The sequence below is a fragment of the Dipodomys spectabilis genome, unplaced genomic scaffold (assembly GCF_019054845.1).
Source record: "Dipodomys spectabilis isolate Male_0828 unplaced genomic scaffold, ASM1905484v1 ptg000002l, whole genome shotgun sequence".
NCBI lineage: Eukaryota > Metazoa > Chordata > Mammalia > Rodentia > Heteromyidae > Dipodomys > Dipodomys spectabilis.
Genome location: NW_024870679.1, coordinates 55,306,023 through 55,328,255, shown reverse-complemented (window position 1 = coordinate 55,328,255; position 22,233 = coordinate 55,306,023). Strand labels below are relative to the sequence as shown.

Below are 22,233 nucleotides of genomic sequence, written 5' to 3'. Positions count from 1 at the left end.
TATTATTTCTCCTTAACTTTTACTACAAACAGTATTTTTTTAACCTACAAAGATGATTCATTTGTTCAGCATGTACTTAGAACTGAAGATATAGCTCAGAACATGTAGAGCATGTGCTTAGTATATGGGAGGGCCTACATTCAATCCCCAGCATAAAAAAAAAGTATAGATAGATATAGGTATATACAGTATATCCTTTAAATACATCCCCAAAGCTATCAATAGATGAAATATAGGGGTATATAATATAGACAAGTTCTTTGTTTTGTGGAGCTTACAGTGTTAAATGAGGAATTCCATAAGACATTTATTTAATTATATCCTTTATTTGATAACTAATTTTTATTATGATAAGTGCTCTAAAGGGAGGAGAGCTAGGCATGTAGTGTAGTAGTAGAGCAAGCCATATAGCTTAGTAGTAGAGCACTTGCCTGATATGGATGAGATCCAGCCCTCTATTCTCAATACTACCAAAACAAAAACAAAATACCTGCTTTAAAGAGAAAGTACAGAATGTTCTGAGAAACCTAGGCTCAGGAAAGTAAGGTCAAGTTATAGTTTTAAACACCTTCGGTACTTCCTCATTTCAAATATTGAAAGGTAAGATTACTCTTATGATCTGTATAATATTCTAGAGATGGATAAATTTGGAAAGATATTTTTACACATAAAGGCTTATGATCATTTAATCTTTTAGTTTAATAAATGTCTGGAAAGGAGACCATATTTATCCAAGGACATGTAAGTTGCTACTGGCAGGGTTATGACTTGAACACAGGTCTGCTAATCTTTCTATTACCTCTCTACAATTACTTGAAAAATAAAGAAATTATATAGATAAGCTAGTTCTGGTTAAATGAACTGTTTATCAGCATTTGACATAAAGGAGTCTGTAGAGTAATGGATTAGGTGAGTAAAAATACAAGCAAAAACATAAAATTTGCCTTATTGGGCTGTTTGTATCTAGTCATAGTAAAATTTCAATAAGTAAACTAAAGTCAGGGGTCAAGGATATAACTCAGAAGTAGAGCCTGCTATGCTAAATGTCCTGAGTTTTATCCTCAGCACAGAATGTAAAGGAAAGATAATGAGTTAGAATTAGTGGGAATATGCATAAAAGAAAATCCTTCTGTGTCTTTAAAACATAAATTCTAACCGCTAAATACATCTACAGCACGTAGTTTTTAAAACCTATTTTTATTCATATATAATATTTCACATGTAAGTTATTTTGGCTGCTCTGTAACCTGAATGATCTCTCATTTAGATTAAACATAGCTTCTGATATTTTGTTCCCAAGTATAATTACCCTTTATACTTCTATACCCTTTCAGGCTAGAAAAATCTAGTTCTTCCTAATTTATTATTTGGAAGATTTCAAATCCATGAAATATTACTATTCATTTCAGAGCTGTTAAAATTATTTGACTTATGAAACTAGGAGAGAGGTATTAGGCCTCAGAGAAAAGGCCAGTCTTGAATGGATTGCTGAGCATATACTCAGCCTAGGGTAAGCATAAAGTGAATTGGTGAGATAAATAAATTAATCTTTATGAAATGACCAGTTTTATATGTTAAAAAAACAAATATTGGTGAATGTACTCAAGTGATTGATAGGAATTTACACTCTAATGTAGACAGGTGTAGATATTAAGTTCATGTATATTGGCTATACTCCTGAACTTTTGCAAATGAGAAATTCTGATTATAAATTAACTTTTAATTTCATGTGAAATCATGATTAAATGTAGGCATGTGGTATACTCACTTTGGAAGCTAAAAACATTTTAAAACATTTTTAACTTAGATAACTCCTGTTATCTACACACTAAATGAGAGTGAATGAAGTAGGAAAATAATTATTTGATAAAGAAAGGAGTTGAAGGGTGTTGTTCATTTTAATAACCAAAATGTTAGTGGTGTAAAGTCAAATGAGATTAACAAGATCATTGTGCATTTAGCCCCTTTTGTATTCATTCCAGTTCTTAGTCTTAGCACTGAACATCTTCAAATCTTAAACATCTTTAATCTTAGAAATCAGAAGGAAGAAAGGAATTAGTCAGTATGCAAATGAACCAAGTATAAGATGCTTTTTACTAGACAGTTTGTATATGATTGCATTTAATTCTCACAATAACCCTGTAAGACAGTATTTTGTTTTACAATTAAGGAAACTGAGATCTCAGGAAGTTAAATACACACACACACACACACACACACACATGTGCGCACACGCACGCGTGTGTGTGTGTGTGTGTGTGTGTGTGTGTGTGTGTGTGTATGATGACAGTTTCTTAGTGTTAGAGTTAGGATTTGGATATTCTTGTTTTTACTGTGAACCATGTTACCTATCTCCTATCTCATTTGTTTGCTGGTTGTTTTACTCGCGCGCGCGTGTGTGTGTGTGTGAATGCGTATGTGTGCGTGCTTGTGCGTGTGTGTGTGTGTGTGTGTGTGCTCGTGCGTGTGTGTGTGTGTGCTCGTGCGTGTGTGTACTGGTCCTGGGGCTTGAAGTCAGGACCTGGGCATTTTCCCTGAGCTTTTTTTCTCCCTCTCAAGTGGAGCCTCAGCTCCACTACTGGCTTTTTGGGTTGGTAATTGGAAATAAGATTCTTAAGGATTTCCCTGCCCAGACTGGCTTCAAACCTCAGTCCTCAGATCTAGTAGCTTCTGGCTGCTTTTTTGTTTGGTTTGGTTTGGTTGGTTTGGTTGGTTTTTAATGACAAAAACTCATTTGGTCTTACATTAAGATCTTTGATCCATTTGGGAGTTGATTTTTATACAGGGTGAGGACTAGTTTCAGTCTTTTGAATGTATGAACAGTTTTTCCAGCACCATTTGTTAAAGAGGTTGTCTTTTTTCCAGTGTATGTTTTGGAATTCTTTGTCAAAACTCAAGTTACAACTGTGTGGGTTTATTTCTGTTCCATACTATTTGTTGATCCTTACATCTGCTTTTGTGCCGTTGGTATACTGTCTTTGTTACTACTGGCCCTATAGTATAATTTGCAGTCCAGTGTTATACTCTAACATTGTTCCTTTTGCTCAGGATTATTTTTGCTATTCAGATCTTTATACTTCTAAGTGTATCTTAGGACTGATTTTTGCATTTCTGCAAAGAATGATATGGGACTTTTATAAGTATTTCATTGGATCTGTAGATTGCTTTTAATGATAAATATTTACATAAAAATAATCCTCCTGGCTGGAAAGGTGGCTCAGTGGTAGAGTGCTGGCCTTGCATGCATGAGGCCCTGGGTTCGATTCCTCAGCACCACATAAGCAAAAAGAAAAAAGCCGGAAGTGGCGCTGTGGCTCAAGTGGTAGAGCACTAGCCTTGAGCTGAAGAGCTGAGGGACAGTGCCCAGGCCCAGAGTTCCAGCCCCACGACTGAACCCTCCCCCCCCAAAAAAAAATCCTACCAAGTTGTGAACTTGTGATTGTTCCATTTTTTTGGTGTTTTCAGTTTCTTTCTTTGGGTTTTTTAGTTTCCATTGAAAAGGTCTTTCACCTCTTTGTCAAGTTTATACATAGGCATTTTGCTTGGTGAAGGGGATAATTGTGAGTGGAACTGTTTTCCTGATTTCTTTCTTGGCCTGTTCATTGTTGGTATATAGAAAGATCTGAATCACTGAAACCGCTACAGGAAATTAGTCAACAGGTAAAGGATTCATATATTGTAAATATACAAAGAGCTAAAAAAAAAAAATTAAGCACCTGGGCATGTGGCTTAGTGGTAGAGTGCTTGCCCTGAGTGATTTCCTGGGTTCAATTCCGCAGTACCATTTTTATAAACATAAATAGCCAGAAGTGGCTCAAGTGGCACAGTTCTACCCTTGAGCAAAAAAGAAGTTTGGGGACAGTACCCAGGCCCTGAGCTCAAGGCCCAGGACTGGCAAAAAATAAATAAATAAGCACCAAAAGAACAACAAAATTAATAAATGGGTAAATGAATTAAGTAGATCTCAGAAGAAGTCCAAATGTTTAATTAATAAGCCATAAGGAAATACAGATCAAGACTAAACTAAGATTCCATTGTTGTTGTTGTTCCAACAACAAAAGTTGGAAAGGATAGGAGGACAGCTTATACACTGTTGTTCAGAATGTAAACTTACTACAGGCACTATAGAAATTAGTATAGTGGTTTATCAGAAAGCTAAGAACATACCTATCTTATTACCCTGCTGTATTACACTTGGGCTTATTTCTGACCGTTTTCTTCTAAAGCAGTATGTCTGTGTACTCACATTTATTTGTTGTAGCTCTGATTACAATAGTAAGCTGTGGAATCAGCCAACATACCCAACAATTGATGAATGGATAAGAAAATACAGTGTGTATGTGTGTGTGTCTGTGTGTATGTATGTATTCAAACATATGTTCAAGTATACACATATACTATACTATATTACTCAGCCATGCAAAAAATAAATTGTTATTTTCAGGAAAATGGATAGAACTAGATATCATCATGTTAAGTGATATAGGCCAAACTCAAAAAGCCAAATATGTTTTCATTCATTGTATAAGGTAGAACTAAAATGAGGAGGAGGAGGAAGAGGAATAGGAGACATGAATTAAAAGAGACTTTGGGGAAGGGCTCACTTGGAGAGGAGCACAAAGGAGAAGAAAAGAATACTGAGGGATGAAAATAATTGAAATAACATTGCATACACACACACATAGTGTGTTCAGTATACTCCATGCATCTATGGAATTATCACAGTGAAACCCCCTGGTGCTATTGATGTATGATACTTAAAAAAAATTTTTTAACTCATTTGATCCTTTTCTTTCTTATAAGGATGAACGTGAAGCCAGAGAAAATGTGAAAAGAGAACAAGATGAGGCCTATCGCCTTTCACTTGAAGCTGACAGAGCAAAGGTAAGTGTGGTCAAGGTGCTTCAGGAATACAGACCTGAATCCCAAACTCTGGGATCTGAATAACAGTCCTCTTTTCACTTTGAGCCCTAAAACTACTGAGTTCAGTGAGCAAAAGTTTCAGTGGAAAGTATTTTTCAGTTTTTTTGGGGAAAAATCAGGAAATAAAAGTGTTTCTAAATGTAGTATAAATGAACTAGATGGGGGAAAATGTAGTAATACAAGTTAGCAACCAGAATGACAGGAAAGGGTGAAGCTATATGAATAGAGCTTTGAGATTGGGAGATTTAGAGAGAGCTGAAAGGGCCAGAAAGGACACAAGAAAGGTCCCAAAGAATCTTGACTGCCACCTTACCCAGAGCTCTCAAAGGCTTTTGCAGAAGAATCCAGCACTCTCAGAGAGGTGTGGTTTTCATTCTTTTTATAGAAAGAAACATTGCTGTAACCACAGTGTACCTCTGGATTTTGTTGAATAAGCCCTTTGGATATAACTTGCTCTTTTTTCCTCTTTTTTTTAAAAGGTAAACATATATTAAATGTTTGCTTCCCTTCTATTTTATTGACAGAGGGAAGCTCATGAGAGAGAGATGGCAGAACAGTTTCGCTTGGAGCAGATTCGAAAAGAACAAGAAGAGGAACGTGAGGTAGGACACAGCAAGTTATTTTCAGAACCTGGGTTGTAATTCCACTGTATTTTATGCTGAGGCTGTTACTCTTTGTTACAGTATTTCTACTTTTCCCTGACTAGTTTTACCCTAACTTTTCTTTAAAAAGAATCATTCCTAAGCTGTTATATAGAATTCTTAGAGAACTTGACCATGTACTAGATTCATGATGTTCTGATATCATCAATCCCATTCTTTCTTATTGTCTAACAAACACTTCCCATCTTTCCTTGACATTATCACATTCCAAGTAATATAGTGACTTTACTTCCCTAACTTAACTCACCAAAAGATATAGTAAGTTACTTCCATTTAAAAGCAAACCGTAATCTTGGCAGTTAATGATATAGACCATTCCCCACTTTCCAAAGATCTCAGAAGGAAGGAAGGAAGGAAGCAAGCAAGCAAGCAAACAAGGCAAGCAAGCAAGGAAGCAAGCAAGCAATTGATTGCAGTTAGAATGATAGTACCATATGATTTACTTGGAAAAAGAAGCAGCCCCTTACCAAGTGTTGAAAAACTTGAAAAACCTTAATTGCATGTGAGCACTGAAAGAGAAACAGGAACCATAAGGTGTTTTCTGCCTGTAAGAGCAGATTACATCGTGGAGGGAAGATTCATGTCTGCAAGGAGAAACACTCTAAGTGAAAGGATAAGTAAAAACAAAATACTTAGGGATTTCAGAGACCACGGAAAAATCTTTCACAGTTTTGATAATCAGTCAATAATGGGAGAAGTAGTATTTGAGTCAGGTCTTGAAAGATGTGTGAGATTACACTATTTGAAAATCAGTTTGTTCATTTTCTGACTTATTGAGTACCTGTCATAATATTTAAGACACTATACCTGACAAACCCTGGTTCTCTGTTCTTTGAAGATAGAAAATACTTTGTTGAGCATCTTCTGTTTTGCATATACTTACTCATTAACCATGAAAACAAGATGCAACATAAGGAATTTCTCGTTACAAGTAAAAACAAAACTGAAGCCTATTGAGTTACACATATAGAAATGGGAACAGCCAAATTATCAGCTAGTCTTTATGACTACAAAGCTTATGCTTTTTCTCATACTTCATTCCAATCCAAGGTCATATGCTTTTTTATTTGTCTATAGGAGTCACATAAGGGAAAATTACTTGCCATTCTTGTAGGCTGTTTCAAGAGACATAGTTTTAAAACATAGGGAAAAAAATAAAACATAGGGTTCCTGCTCCTTCATGCTTTCACACATGATCATTCTCTCCTTATAGTACATCTTTAATCATAGAAGCAATCTAAAATGTTAAGTACACAATTAACTTATTGATCGGGATTTAGACTTGATTCTAATGACTTTACATAGTTTACCCTGAGCTAAAATTTTCTTTATCAAATGTAGATACTAATAAATGTAAGGTCCTCATAGAAAACCCTCCAAATATCCTTATAACTGTTCTCTGATCTGAAAATCCAAAATCTGAAATGTTCCATCATCCCCAAAAGGCTTTTATATTTAGGACTCATTCCTGAGATATCCCAATATGTATGTACAGATATTCAAAAGTCAAAAGACATTCTTAAGTCTAGAGCATTTGTAGTCCAAAGCATTTCAGATAGAAAATAACTTGGAGCACGTGTGTGCACAATTGTTACGTGAAAAGATGGAGCACATGGAAAGGGAGGAAGGGTAGGGCAGGTGTTTCAGCTAGTCATCTCTTGCATTTGTCCTTCCATGTACTCCCAGAAAAGGCAAGTTTCAAAAATACTCTGTATCTTACTCTCCCTAATCCAAGCTTTACAAAGGCTGTTGTATGTTTCATCATTAAGAAACTTTGTTAATTTTAATCTAGTCTTTTCCAAAGTTTTTGACCTTGTTCATTTTTTTGCATGGGATACCAGATAACATTTCAGCACATTAGGGTACTACAAATTATCATACCAGGAAAAGGCTGGTGTTGTGCAACCTGTATGAAACTGAGACCCAGGAAGGTTATACAGTTTGCCAATGTCACCAAACTGGTTGAACATATAATCTGGACAAGAAGCCAAGTCACCTGATTTTCTGTAGTAGTATGGCCTCCCATCTAACCGAAACCTAACCCATATAATTACATTGAGAAGCAAGTGGTTTTGTCACTTTTATTATCTACAGTATTTCAAGGTCCTTTAGAAAAATAAAGTATTATATAGTCAAATCACCCTTGTCTATCAGAAACTACTTAGTACTTGTCATGTGGCAATTGAATGAAATCAGTAAAAATATAGAAAGGCAGATTGCTCTGGTCCTTGAATGTGATAAGGAAAATACTTGTAAAACTATTCTAAAGGAAAATCATAGAAATTATAACAAACTTCCACTTTACTAATGTATGTGTTTACTTACTCTTTCTAAAATCACTATCAAGTAATGTTCATAAATATATGTAATTCTAAGGTATTAAAAAAAGGAACAATAGATGTAGAAATAAACATTAAGGGAAAATACAGGAAGATTAATTGAAAGGTGATATTAGTATGTTTACAACAGATAGTCCAGCAGAGGCACTAAATGAACATGATGGAGTTCTAGATTTGAGCTCAAAATGAATCACAAAGTTTGTTCCATACTTCTTTTGAGTAAAAAAATAGAGAAAAAAGTGATAATTTAGAAATGCCACTTTGTAAATAATAACAGATAAAGACTAATCTTTCAGACTGTACCTGGATTTTTCTAACATTGAGATGTTAGAGCAGTGTTTCCCCTTCACAAGGAAGCTTTGTGATGTGGTAAATATTATTTCTGACCATAGCTACAATAGCTAAGTCATGTATGACAATTTCTTATAGCTTTTTACATGAAATTTAAACTCATAAAAGTTTGAGCTTATGGTACAATGTAAAATCATTTCTACAAAGGGCCAAATAACACATTTTTCTGTAAGTTCAGTTTAAACAATAGATCTTTTCCTTTCCTTTCACCCTTGGATACTGGACCTTACTTAGCCAGGCTGACCTCAAACTCACAATCTTCTTGCCTCAGCCTTCAAGTGCTGTTATGATAGCATAAGAAGTGAATCTAATAGAAAATGGCAAAATGTATGAACTACTTGCCATCCAAGTATTGGGGGTTTTGCCACTGCATTTTGGGCAGGAAAAAAAATTTCAGCTAAGTTTGCATCCAATCAGTATTCAGCAGATATTTATTACTCATTAATTTTATTCTGTATATAAATCATTAAATAAGTTACTATAGATAATTATATTACACCATGTTGTATATGTAAAATATAATTAGTTCTGAGAGAGTTCACTGTTTAATGGAAGAAGTAGACAAATATAAATAAATAACTATAGAAAGAGACATTTTACATTATAAAATACTTAGGGCTGGGAATGTGGCTTAGTGGTAGAGTGCTTGCCTAGCATGCATGAAGCCCTGGGTTTGATTCCTCAGTACCACATAAACAAAACAAAAACAAACATTATAAAATACTATAAAATGGAATAGCACTAAAGATATTTTGAAGAAGTTGATTTTTAGTAGTAGATTCTTACCAAGAAATACTTAACTTCTATGTGCCAATAACTCACAACTATAATTCTAGCTACTTGGGAAACTGAGATTAAGAGGATTGCAATTTGAGACCAATCAGAATGTACCTAAATCTTCCTCTCAACCAATAGCTGAGCACAGTGGTATGCACCTGTCATCCTAGCATCAGAGGAGGCCTAGATTGGGAGGATTATATTATGGTTACATACCAGCTGTAGTTTAAAATTTAAAAAAAAAATTGTGAGATTCCATCTTAACAGAAGAAATTGGGCATGGTGGTTTGTGCCTGTCCTCCCAGCAGAAAGCAAAAATAGGAAAGATTGTGGTCCAGAAGTCTGCCTAGGCAGGAAGCAAGATACTATCTCAAAAGGTAATCAGTGAAAAAACAGGACTGGATATATCACTCAACGGTAAAGTGCCTGTCTAATAAACACTTAAATTCCAGTACTCCCAACCAAAAAAATAAACCTTCATAGAGAAAGAAGCTTTGGGAAGATTAAGAGGATTTTGATGGTTAACAATGAAATAAGACAGAAGAGCATTTTTATTTATTTATTTATTTGTCAGTCCTGGGGCTTGAACTCAGAGCCTGGGCACTGTCCCTGAGCTTCTTTTTGCTCAAGGCTAGTGCTCTACCGCTGAGCCACAGCATCACTTCTGGATTTTTCTGTGTATGTGGTGCTGAGGAATTGAACCCAGGGCCTTGTGCATGCAAGGCAAGCACTCTACCACTGAGCCCCCTTCCCAGCCCCAACAGAAGAGCATTTTGATTGGAGTAATAAATAAATGTTTGGATGGAAGGCCAATGAAAGAGCATCACTTCTTAATTATGAACAAAGACATAGGGTTTGCTCAGAGAAGAATATATGGATAAATTTAGAACACAGTCCAAATAATTAGAGCTATTGTTGAAAGAGCCAATTTTTGGAGAATCATGAGTGAGAGAGAATAAACAAAGTCACTACCTTCATCATCCCTGGCTATAAAAGAAATGCAAATAGGGTTGGGAAGGTGACTCAGTGGAAGAGTGCTTTCCTTGCATGCATGAAGCCCTGGGTTCGATTCCTCAGCACCACATAAGCAGTAAAAGCCAGAAGTGGAGCTGTGGCTCAAATGGTAGAGCGCTAGCCTTAAGCTGAAGAGCTAAGGGACAATGCCCAGGCCCAGAGTTCAGGCCCCATAACAAAGAAAGAAAGAAAGAAAGAGAGGGCTGGGGAGAGGGAAGGAAGGAAAGGAAGGGAAAGGGAAAGGGAAAGGAAAGGAAAAACACTGAGATACTTCCTTACCCCAGTCAGAATGGCCCACATCCTAAATTCAACCAACAACAAATGCTGGAGGGGATGTGAAGAAAGAGGAACCCTACTGCATTGCTGGTAGGATTATATACTAATACAGCCACTTTGGAAATCAGTCTGGAGGTACCTCAGAAAGCTAAATATAGACCTCCCCTATAACCCAGCCATACCACTCCTAGGCATCTACCCTGAACAACAGGAACCAGGAGACAAGGACACATGCACCTCCATGTTAACTGCAGCACTGTTCACAATAGCCAAGATATGGAAACAACCCAGATGTCCCACTACTGATGTGGATCCAAAATTGTGGTACCTATATACAATGGAATATTATGCAGCCATTAGAAAGGGCAAAATAATGGCATTTTCAGGGAAATGGATGGAACTAGAGCGAATTATTTTGAGCAAGGTAAACCAAAAACAAAGAGACAAACGGCACATGGTCTCCCTGATACGTGAATGCTAAAGCCAAAATGCAAGGAGATATGACAAAGTAAACAAGACTTGAGAAACAAAGGACAGCCACTCATTTTGTCGTATCATTGCTTAATGACTCCATGTTCTTGAACTTATATATGATATATATATATATATATATATATATATATATATATATATATATATATGCGCAGGCAACGGAGGGAAGCCAGGAGGAGGACACAGAATAAGTGGGAAATGGAACAGCATACAATAAAGGGGCCTATCAGCTGCAATGGACATAGAAGAAAAATAACTAAACAACCCAAAGACAGTGATTGGAAGGGAGGAATGAGAGGGAAAGTGGGCACAACTTACATTAAGCAAAAGGAAAGAAATGCAAACATCACCTGATATGGAAGAAATAATTGTATTGTCAATTAATGAACTTTATAGACCATGATAATGATAATTTACCTTGTGAAGGTTAAAATATATTTGTGACTTTTAAGTATCACTGTTCCACAATACTGTAAAATATGTGAAATTTATGTAATCACCTAATCTCAATTTAAAAGAAAGAAAAGTGAGAGAAGGGATAGGTTTGGATCGATGGGTGGCAATGTTGTCAGACACTTTGTACTCATATACTGTTTTGTAGAATGGGAACTTCTTTGTACAACTACTTAAAGATAATGATAATTTTAAAAGTGTTAAAAACAAAAACAAAAAACATTACCATCATATGATAGCTCCAGCCATCTCCCATCCCTCAGTCTTTATTCAAGATTTGAAGAATTAAGAACTGGTTGAGCGCGACAAGAAATGTACTCATTACCTTACTTATGTAACTGTAACCCCTCTGTATAGCACCTTTTCAATAAAATTAAATTAAAAATAATAATTGCCACATCATGTCCCTTAAGAACTGCAATTGTGCCACAGGCACTGGTGGCTCATGCCTGTAATCCTAGCTACTCAGGAGACTGAAATCTGAGGGTTGCAGTTCAAAGCCAGCCTGGGCAGGAAAGTCCATAAGACTCTTATCTCCAATTAACCACCAGAAAACTGAAAGTGGTGCTATGGCTCAAAGTGGTAGAGTTTTAGCCTTGAGCAGAAGGAGCTTAGGGACAGCACCCAGGTCCTGAGTTCAATCTCCACAACCAACAAGAAAAAAAAAAAAAAACCTGCAGTGGTAGCTGGCATGGTGGCTTACACTGTAATCATAGCTATTCAGGAGGCTGAAATCAGGAGGCTTGAGATTCCAGGCTAGAACAAGCAAGAAGTTCATGAAACCCCCATCTCAACAACAACAACAACAAAACCACTGAACACAGTGGTATGTCCCTGTAATTCCAGGTAAATGGTAAGTATAGATAGGAGTACTGTGGTCCATAGTGCCCCAGCAAAAAGTGAAGCCCTATTTGAAAATAAAGGAAAAAGGACTGGAGACAGGCACCAGTGGCAAACACCTCTAATCCTAGCTACTTAGGAAACTGAGACCTGGAAAATTGTGGTTCAAAACCAGACCAAGAGGAAAAATTTACTAGATTTCACTTCCAAAATAATCAGCACATAGCTGGTTTGGATGGATAGAGTGCCAGCCATGCAAGTGTGAAACCCTAAGTTCAAACTCTAATACTACCCCGAAAAAGTAGACTGTGACCTAAGTGGTAGAATACCTGCCAGGCAAATGTAAAATGTGAGTACAAAGCCCAGTACCATCATGACCATCACCCCCAAAAAAGAAAATGCAACATCTTCTATTGATTCTAGTTAAATCTCTACAGGATTTTCTGTAGAAATTTTAATTTTATATTTTCTATGAAGAAACAATGCAATTAATATAGTCAAAACATTTTTTAAAAAGAACAAAGTTGAAAGACTGAAAGTACCAGGGTTAAATACTTAACAAATCACCATAGTGTGACATAGCACAGTGATGAACCCACCAATGAATGAAACAGTAAATAATCCAGAATCTGTCCCCAGTTGCTCATGCCTGTAATCCTGTCTACTCAGGAGGCTGAGATCTGAGGATTGCACTTTAAAGCCAGCCTAGTATATGCCAATTAACTCTGTTAGTTTTCAGCACCACAAGAGAAAAGATTTTACTGCGTGTGAATTATGCCTTAATTTTAAATGGAAAAAAAAAAAATCAAGTGGCTTTCTCAAAGCCATATTTAGTCTCTTCACCCCTGTCCTTTGTTTCCTCTTTAACTCCTGTTCCTCTCATCATACTCATTCTATTTTAGCCATATGGCTGCCCTGCAATCCCTTAAACCAGGCACCCAGGCTAGAACCAAATGTTCACATGGCTCTATCTCCCCTTTGTGCTTTTGCTCATTAAGAACAACATTTAAAACTTCCCCTCCCTTGTACTAGAATTCCCTGCTCTCCCTCCATAGTCACCATCACTATGTGATAAGTATATGCATGCATATATGAAATTTTCCTATGTTGCCTTAGAACAAAAGTTCCACTTAAACAGAATTTTCTTCTATTTTCTCATCTAAAACTAACTAATACAAAGAATGTGTGTGTGTCTGTCTGTCTGTCTGCCTATCTGTCTGTCTGTTAATTGATTCTAATTGTAAGAGATTAGTAAGAAAATATATATTATCCTTTCTAGTTAAACAAGTGTAGTGGTATATACCTGTAATCCCAGCTATTAGGGAGGCAGAAACAGGAAGACCACAGTCAAGCTTAGAGAAACTATCTTAGAAAAAAAAATTAAAATTAAAGGTCTGGTGACTCAAATGATAGAATGCTTACCTAACAGATGAGATCCTAGGTTCAATCTGCATTACTGTAAAAAAAGAAAAAAAGGCAGTTGTGCAGTCTTTTTTGAGTGTGTGTTTTCATTGCCTAATTTCACGTTAAATGATCCCATTTTTCATTCCTCATATGTGAATGCTTTAAATCTGCAGATATTTTCTTAATTTTAAAAAGTCCAAGATCAAGAAAAAAAAGTACAAGATCATACAAATGGTTGGTTTCATAGAATCCATTTAATAAAGAGCAATCCTCTTCTTAAGGGGGAAAAAAGTCCAAGATCAGTTCATGTTTCTTCCCCTCAGTACTGAAGATTGAACTGGGTACCACATACACGCTGAGCCCTAGAGCCAAGCCCCTAACCCTTTTGTCATATTTTTGTTTTTAGATAAGCTCTCAAAATCTTTGCTCTAAACTGGCCTCCAACATGCAGTCTCTCTACTTCCACTCTCAGTTATCTGGGATTATAGGCATGCATCACCGTGCCCAGCTCAGTTCATATTTCTTTTACCAGGTTTCCTTGTTTTATCACAAACCTAAAATATGCAAATAAAAATACTTATTTCTTGAGCAAACCAAATTGAAGTTGAACAATGGTGTTTACTATGACTGTTATTTTGGTATTTTTGTCCTTTTTATTACTGCTTTACAACTGTGTTTGCTTACATGGTGGTTTTGCTTTTAGCCAGTATATTTGAAACAGGTTTTACTGGCATTTCTTTTTGCCAGTAAAACTGTTGCTTATTCAGATACCAAAGTTGCTGACTTATCTAATCTCTCTTCATTGTTTTGCACATTGGTCTGTTAGTGTGGGATAGCTAAGATCTGTTTTCATTCTACAGAAAAGCCCTGGAGTCTGTGTACATTGAGGGCCAGATCTTGTCTGCACAATGAATGGAGTAATGAGCTACTGTTGTTTATTTTTCTGTACTATAATCAATTGACTTCAGACAATAATGTAGCATCTGTTGTTATACTGTGCAGGGAAATGCCAATATAGAATGCAAGCAGACAGGTGGATTAAAGGGGGGAGCAGAAAGGGAAACCAGGAAATACCAAGTTGAGTTCTAATTAAAGTAGGTACAAAGAAATAATCTTTATGATAATGACAGCAGCACCAGCCACTGTCCTGTCTTTACAATGTTAACATATATATAGCATGATGATCAGTGCTAGGCACTTGACATCGATTGAATGCTAAACTTAGTGTTTTTATTGGCCCTATTTCTTGAATAAAGAAACTAAAGGTCATAAAGGTTGTTATTTACCTAATGGCCAGTATTTGAATCTGTCATACAGGAAAGCATGTGATCCTAACCATTTAATTACTTTTTTGTGGGTATGTACCAGTCCTGGGACTTGAACTCAAGGCCTGAGCATTGTCCCTGAGCCTTTCTGCTCATGGCTACTGCTCTAACACTTGAGGTACAGTTCCACTTCTGGCATTTTGGTGATAAATTGAGGATAAGATCTCACAGACCGGCTGGGAAAGTGCTCAGTGGTAGAGTGCTTGTCTTGCATGCATGAGGCCCTGGGTTCGATTCTTCAGCACCACTTAAGCAGAAAAAGCCGGAAATGGTTCTGTGGCTCAAGTGGTAGAGCATTAGACTTGAGCTGAAGAGCTGAGGGACAGTGCCCAGGCCCAGAGTTTGGGCCCCATGACCAATTAAAAAAAAAAAAGATTTCACAGACTTTCTTACTCAGGCTGGCTTCAAAAGGAAATCCTCAGGTCTCAGCTTCCTGAGTAGCTAGGGTTACAGGTGTGAGCCACTGGCGCCCAGCTTAATTACCATTTTTTAAACTTCATTGTTACATTTTTTAAACTTCATTGTTAAAAGTCAGTTTAGTGATTGAGTTTGAGAAGTAACTCCTGGGTAAAGAGCATTAATTTTACACAAATGTTGCATTCCTGAAAAAGTATGTTAACATTTAAGATCTTTTATTAAAATATATTACACTTTAATGAAACCTTTAAAACAATTATAAAATACATGACTGAACAAAAAAAGATAAAATATACTGATTCAAACTTTTAAGTTTAAAATGTATACTTTTATAAAAATATTTGGGTGATAAAAATTTTGGAAAATAGTAATAATTATACAACATTATGATTGTACTTAATGCTTCTGAATTGTACAGTTAAAATGGTTAAAATGATTTCTTAAATTACTGAATATAAACAAATGATAGCAATGATTATCTTAAGTTAATGTTTTCCTTACTGAATCTATTTTGTGAATGTATTTTTATAATCAGGGAAAATGTTCTTTTTAATCTCAAAGATGATTTGAGAGAGCCACTAGTGTTACTGAAAAATAGATGATCACATTAATAATTTAGAAAATGTATGTAAATCTAATCCACAGAGATTTACCCCTACAAGCAACTCATGGTTGTAGGGGACATGTCAGACTGAATTGTTAATGCTAGAAGGAGTTAAACCTTGGAGAAAAGAGAGTCATGATATTCACTCCTTAGTTCTAGAAGTTAAATTCCATGATATTCAATTCTTTTTTTTTTTTGATCGGTAATGGGGCTGAACTCTGGGCCTGGGCGCTGTCCCTCAGCTCTTTAGCTCAAGACAAGTGCTCAACCACTTGAGCCACAATGCCACTTCTGGTTTTCTGGTGGTTTATTGGAGATAAAAGTCTGATGGACTTTCCTGCCCTGGATAGTTTTGAACTCAGCCTCCTGAGTAGGATTATAGGCGTGAGTCATCGGCGCCCACTTTGATATTCACATTCTTGAAGCACTTACTGAACAGCACTTGTTACCATACTAACCATTACCTCATACTTACCTTATTGCTATTAATGTGTTTATCTATTCCTTCCATATTGAGTATCTTCTTTGTGTTATGCTCTCTACTTGGAGTAAGAAATAAGACATGGTTCCATGCCCTAATAGAATTAATAGACCAGTGGTTAAGCCAGATATTAGAGAAATAATATGGTATGGTGTAGTGAATACTATAATAGACATACTGCATCTTGGCTTAATTTTATATACTCATTTGTTCATCTATATACATACATTACAATTTTACTGAATAGTTTAATATTAGGAAATGCTTAAAATTCATCTTATGTCAGACACTGGGAAAGTTTATGTGTCTTTTTTTCTTTTTGGTTTTGTACTGGGGTTTGAATTTAAGGCTTTGTGCTTGCTAAGAAGATGCTCTATTGCTGAGCCATGCCTCCATTACACCCATACTTCCTTTTGGCTTGAGATATTCAAGAGAAAGAGAAAGGTGTTTCTGATTAAATGGTTAATCACACCAACTTTAGACTTTTTGTTAAGACTGTAAAGAACTTAAGTTCCAAGTTCTCTCATTCACGTTATTTGATTGTGATCATTATAGATTAATAGTGAAGGAGCATTTGTTTTTCTCTTAATTATAAATTAGGAACGTGGAAATGATAAAGTAGTGAAGTAAAACATTCTAATACTACAGAATTGCTTATCCGAGGAATTTCTGAAGTTGCTAGGACCAAAATGAATTTTTATGAATACCTGCCAAAAATTTCAGTGTGGGCAAATACCTCAGAAACCTAATTTCCAGTGGAATACCATCTATGTGAAATAATATAATAGGAAATCTAGGTTCAAACCTAGCTCTAACTATGAGTCCTCTCAACAGTTTATCCCAACTGTTTGAGTCTTCTTTTTCATGTACAGAATGTACAGTTTAGTTTGTCTATAGGTCCAGAAATCTGTCATTCTGTAACAAAGCCAATCACTTATAGCAAGTTAATGATAGAGCTGTAACTGAGACTATGGTATCTTGCGTCCAAGAAATCACTTGAGTTTCTTTTAATTCCCTTTATGTGGTAGGGGGGGGGGGGGCGGGGGGGTATATGTGCTCACTCTTATACACATCACTCCTGGGGCTTAAACTCAGAACCTAGGTGCTGTTCTTGAGCTTTTTTTTTTTTTTTTTTTTCTGAAGGCTAGTACTCTACCACTTGAGCCACAGCTTAACTTTTGGCTTTTTTTTTTTAAGTGGTTAATTGGAGATAGGAATCTCAAAGACTTTCCTGCCTGGGCTGATTTCAAACCATGATCCTCAGATCTCAGCCTCCTGAATTGTTAGGATTACAGACGTGAGCCACAGTGCTCCTGGCAATTTTTTAAAAATACTTATTTTGCTAGGCATGGTAGTAAATGTCTATAATCCTAGCATTTGGGATGCTGCAGCAAGAAAATCACAAATTCAAGGCTAGCCAGGACTACATAATACCTGTTTCAAAAATTAAAATTAGGGGCTGGGAAGTTGGCTCAGTGGTAGAGTGCTGGCCTCTCATGTATGAGGCCCTGGATTCGATTCCTTAGCACCACATAAGCAGAAAAAGCCAGAAGTGTCATTGTTGGCTCAAGTGGTAGGGTGCTAGCCTTGAGCTGAAGAGATGAGGGACAGCGCCAGGCCCAGACAAAAATAAATAAATAAATAAAATTAAGCTGGATGCCTATAAACCTAGCTACTCGGGAAGCTGAGTAGCTTCCCTGGGCAGGAAGCCAGCCTGGGCAGGAAAGTCTGTGAGACCTTTATCTCCAATTTATCACCTGAAAACTGGAAGTGGCCCTGTGGCTCAAGTGGTAGAGGCTAGACTTGAGTTGAAGAACTCAGGGGTATCACCCAGGCCCAGTGTTCAAGCCTCACGACCAACAAAAGATAAATAAGTAAATAAAAATTAAGCCTGGCACTGGTGGGTCATGCCTATAATCCTAGCTACTCAGGAGGCTGAGATGTGAGGATTGTGGTTCAAAGCCAACCCAGGCAGAAAAGTCTGTGAGAATCTTATGTCCAATAAACTACTCAGAAAAAGCTGGAAGTGGTGCTGTGGCTCAAGTGGTAGAGTGCTAGCCTTAAGTACAAAGTGTCTCAGGGACAGCACCCAGGCCCTGAGTTCAAGCCCCAGGACTGACCAAAAAAATAAAAATAAATGTTTTATTATAACAGAATATATATACATATATATTAGAGATTTACATTTTTAAGTGATTCATCACTAAAAAGTCTTCCCATTCTATAAAATTTCTACTTGGTAAATATTTTTTCTCAAATATAAATGTAGGAATAAGTTTTGGGAATGCTTTAGTAATCTTAATTCATACACCCTGTAAAGAAAGCAGTAGGATACTTGATATATACTTCCTCAATCACAAATATCTACACCCTTTACTTGGTTTTTTTTAAAAAAAGAAACGTTTATTTTCAATGTAGTTATCTACTGATTTAATAATGTGGCCTCAAGGTGGGATTTATTTTAATTAATTTTCTATTGAGCTTATAGTAATAAAATGAAAAAAACATGATTTCTATTGTTCAAGCATTAGATTTGCTTAATAAGTGTAGCAGTGGTTTTTCAGTGAGTGTCTGGTAGCTTTCTTCTAGTCTCTCTCTATCCCCACAGTCCCATCTGTCCTACATTTTAACACCTGTTTTTATTATCTACTTAGGCCATTCGACTCTCCTTAGAGCAAGCTCTGCCTCCAGAGCCAAAGGAAGAAAATGCTGAGCCTGTGAGCAAACTACGGATCCGGACCCCCAGTGGCGAGTTCCTAGAGCGGCGTTTCCTAGCCAGCAATAAGCTCCAGATTGTTTTTGATTTTGTGGCTTCCAAAGGATTTCCATGGGATGAGTTCAAGTTACTGAGCACCTTTCCTCGGAGAGATGTAAGTTACCATATCTACCTCAGGAAGTGAGTCCCGATCATTAGGACTGGGAAAAGTAATCTAAGAAATGTCAAATGATACAAGACATCCAAAAATCCTTCCTTGTTCTGCACACCATTCTCTTCTTAGCTTTCAGTGAAGGTATGACTTTCCAGGCCAGAAGATATGTCCAGAAGCATATGTAAGAAATTAGGAACTGGATCTTTCTTCTGTCTTCGTTATCTCACTGTTTCCCCTATCCTAGCTTTTATATAAGCTTTCCTGAGGTCTCATCTTTACATACCTAAGAGCATACCGGAGAATTGTGTACTTAACAGATTAAGATCAAGATCAATGATTATAGGTTCACTAAGAATGAGTTACGCTAAACAAAGAGTATTTTGTGATTTGATAGTTTTTCTACCCTGGGAAGTTGAGGTGACACATGTTCATTGTGTATATTTCAGCCCCTACTTTTGCAAAAGAGTAGAGAAATAGATGTTGATCTACAGTTAGGTAGATCCATTGTTGATTAGGTGGTGTGTCCAGAAAATGTCAACTATCATGGCCCTGCAGGAAATCAAGAGATGGTATATTTAACCCTTTTTGCCAAATGAAACAAATATCACATTTATGAATTATGAAAAGTGAGATTCAAGAAACTTTCAAATAAAACTAAAACTGTAAATAAAATAAAATGGCCAAAATTTTGCAAGAATATGTAAAGATATATTCCATGAGCAGAGGTTACATTGAATTAGGCTAAATATACACTAATAAATGCTTATAGCTGCCAGCAAAAAGATCATAGTTTTAGAAGTATAAGTACAACAGGAGAATAAATAAATGGTCTTATTCAACTCTGCACTTAAACTATTCCTGAAAGGGTTTGTAATCTTCATGTTGAAACAAGAAGCCTGAAGAAACAGAAACATTTATGACAGGGCTGGAAGGAAGGAAAAGGAACTGTCAATTCTGGTTATCTGGGGAACAAATCCTTCAGGAAAGAAAGGTCATGAGAGACATGAGTGTTATCTTCAGCTACATGAAGTTTCACTGTGTAATAAAAGGAACTTGCTGCGGGGTCAAAACTCTTAACTAATGAGTTGAAGGTTACAGAAAGCACTACTGGCCTAATACACAAAAGCACTTCCTAAGAAAGGAGTATCTTATATTGTGAAATACTAATTTCCCTATCTTTGGAGATAATGGTTGCTGCTCTTATGGTCAGTGTTCCTTACTAGGTTAGTGCTCCTGCTAGTCTCATTTCTGGGTCTCATTCAACTCTAAAATAGTAAATCTTAATAGTCCTTGATTCTATTGTGATCTAAATCTAGCAATCTGGACTTTATGAGTCTCTCACATTGGTTGTCAGATTTAGAGGATAAAGTTAGAAACCAGTAGTGTATCTTTTATCTCTACTACCCAGCCACAAATCCCCTGTAGGTGGGATGAAGATTCTGCCAGTTATGTTTAAGCTCAGGGAGACCCCAAATAAGTGACCATTGGTCCTTTTCTCACCAGCCCCACCAACACTTCCAGGCTTTTTGTCTTTATTCATAGTAAAAGCATACAAATATGTATGCATATGCTCTTACCACACACCCAGATAAAAATAAAGTCCTTAAATTCTACCACTGAAGTTAAACTCCAAATATGTGAATATTTATAAAAGAGTCAAGGGGAGTAGAAAGGGTGACACTGATCAAGATGCACTGTACACATAAATCAACATGTTGAATTGAAACCTCTTTTGTATAATTGTTTGATTTTTGTTGTTGTTGTTGTTGTGGGGCCTGAACTCTGGGCCTGGGCACTGTCCCTGAGCTCTTCAGCTCAAGGCTAACACTCTACCACTTGAGCCACAGCGCCACTTCCAGCTTATGTGGTACTGAGGAATCGAACCCAGGGCTTCATGCATGCAAGGCAAGCACTCTACCACTGAGCCACCTTCCCAGCCCTAATTTTTTTTAAGTAAATAAAAAAAGAGGCTAGTATCAAAAGGTTCAGGATTTGCCTGTCTCTTACACTTTATATTTTGTGATGAGAGTCTCTCCTTGGAAAACTTAAAGAACTTAGGATAAATTCTTCCTTCCCAATGTTTGCTTTCAAGTTACTCTCTTCGTGGGCCTCATGTGTAAAATTAAAGTACTAGAAGATATAGATCTACAGACCTCTTATTTTATAAAATAAAACTTTTGTTTTCTTCCAAATTAATATTTGAACCTTATTTTTTGATAGCTTGAGGGGAGGATTGTTTTTAAAGAAGATAAGTTTTCTGCTCAGTATTAACCTCTGTAATAATATCTTTGTATTAAGATGTAGATGAAAAGAATGCTACTGAAAGGAAACACACAAATCAATGTAATATGCAAGGGTACTTTGACCTGGTATCTGCCTGCCTGCCTCAAGCTTTACTAATCAAGTTTTCAGCCTCTTAAGTGGAAACTCTAATGCCAGTTTTGACAGTCCCTAAATAGAAAGCCCATTACTTAAAGAAAATTTACTCCTGTTTTAACATTGTTAAAGAAGGCAATTTCCCAGTCCTGTTTCCCACTGTCTTTTACCTGATTTCATCCCTATCTCTATACTATTTCAAAATTTTTTTCCCAAAACTTCTTAGTATCATCTGTCCTAATTTCTAAGAGAAACTATCAAGCCAGAGCATTTTGCTTATATAGGAGCAATCAGGAGTTTCCCATTACCAATCATTTGCCTGTTTTATGGTCTTTGGTCAATGTAAAGTTATCTGCCACACAATCATTTCTCTTTGGCATAAAACCTCTTTAGTAGTCCCTACTTCTCCTTAGGATATTTTTAAAACTGTACAATATGGCATATTCCTGTCTTTCTGACTTTATATACTATCTTTTATTACTTGTTTATATCAGCAAGAGTTAAGAGATTGCTCACTATTCACTAAAGGCATAGAAAATCTCATACTCTACACTTTGGCATGCTCTTTCTTCTCCTTGAACATCCACCCTTTGCACTATATCTAGCCTGTTGTTCAAATGAGCCTAGCT

The 22,233-nt window shown here is 36.5% G+C and overlaps 1 protein-coding gene across 1 annotated transcript in view; it reads left to right on the top strand.

Annotated features, from left to right (window-relative positions):
* The window catches only part of Faf1 (Fas associated factor 1), a 297,788-nt gene that overhangs the window by 248,742 nt on the left and 26,813 nt on the right, over nucleotides 1-22,233 (top strand). The window contains exons 16-18 of the mRNA XM_042677919.1: nucleotides 4,804-4,884; nucleotides 5,448-5,525; nucleotides 19,013-19,228. Coding sequence (XP_042533853.1) covers nucleotides 4,804-4,884; nucleotides 5,448-5,525; nucleotides 19,013-19,228 — 375 coding nt within the window. The remainder of the gene's footprint in view (nucleotides 1-4,803; nucleotides 4,885-5,447; nucleotides 5,526-19,012; nucleotides 19,229-22,233) is intronic.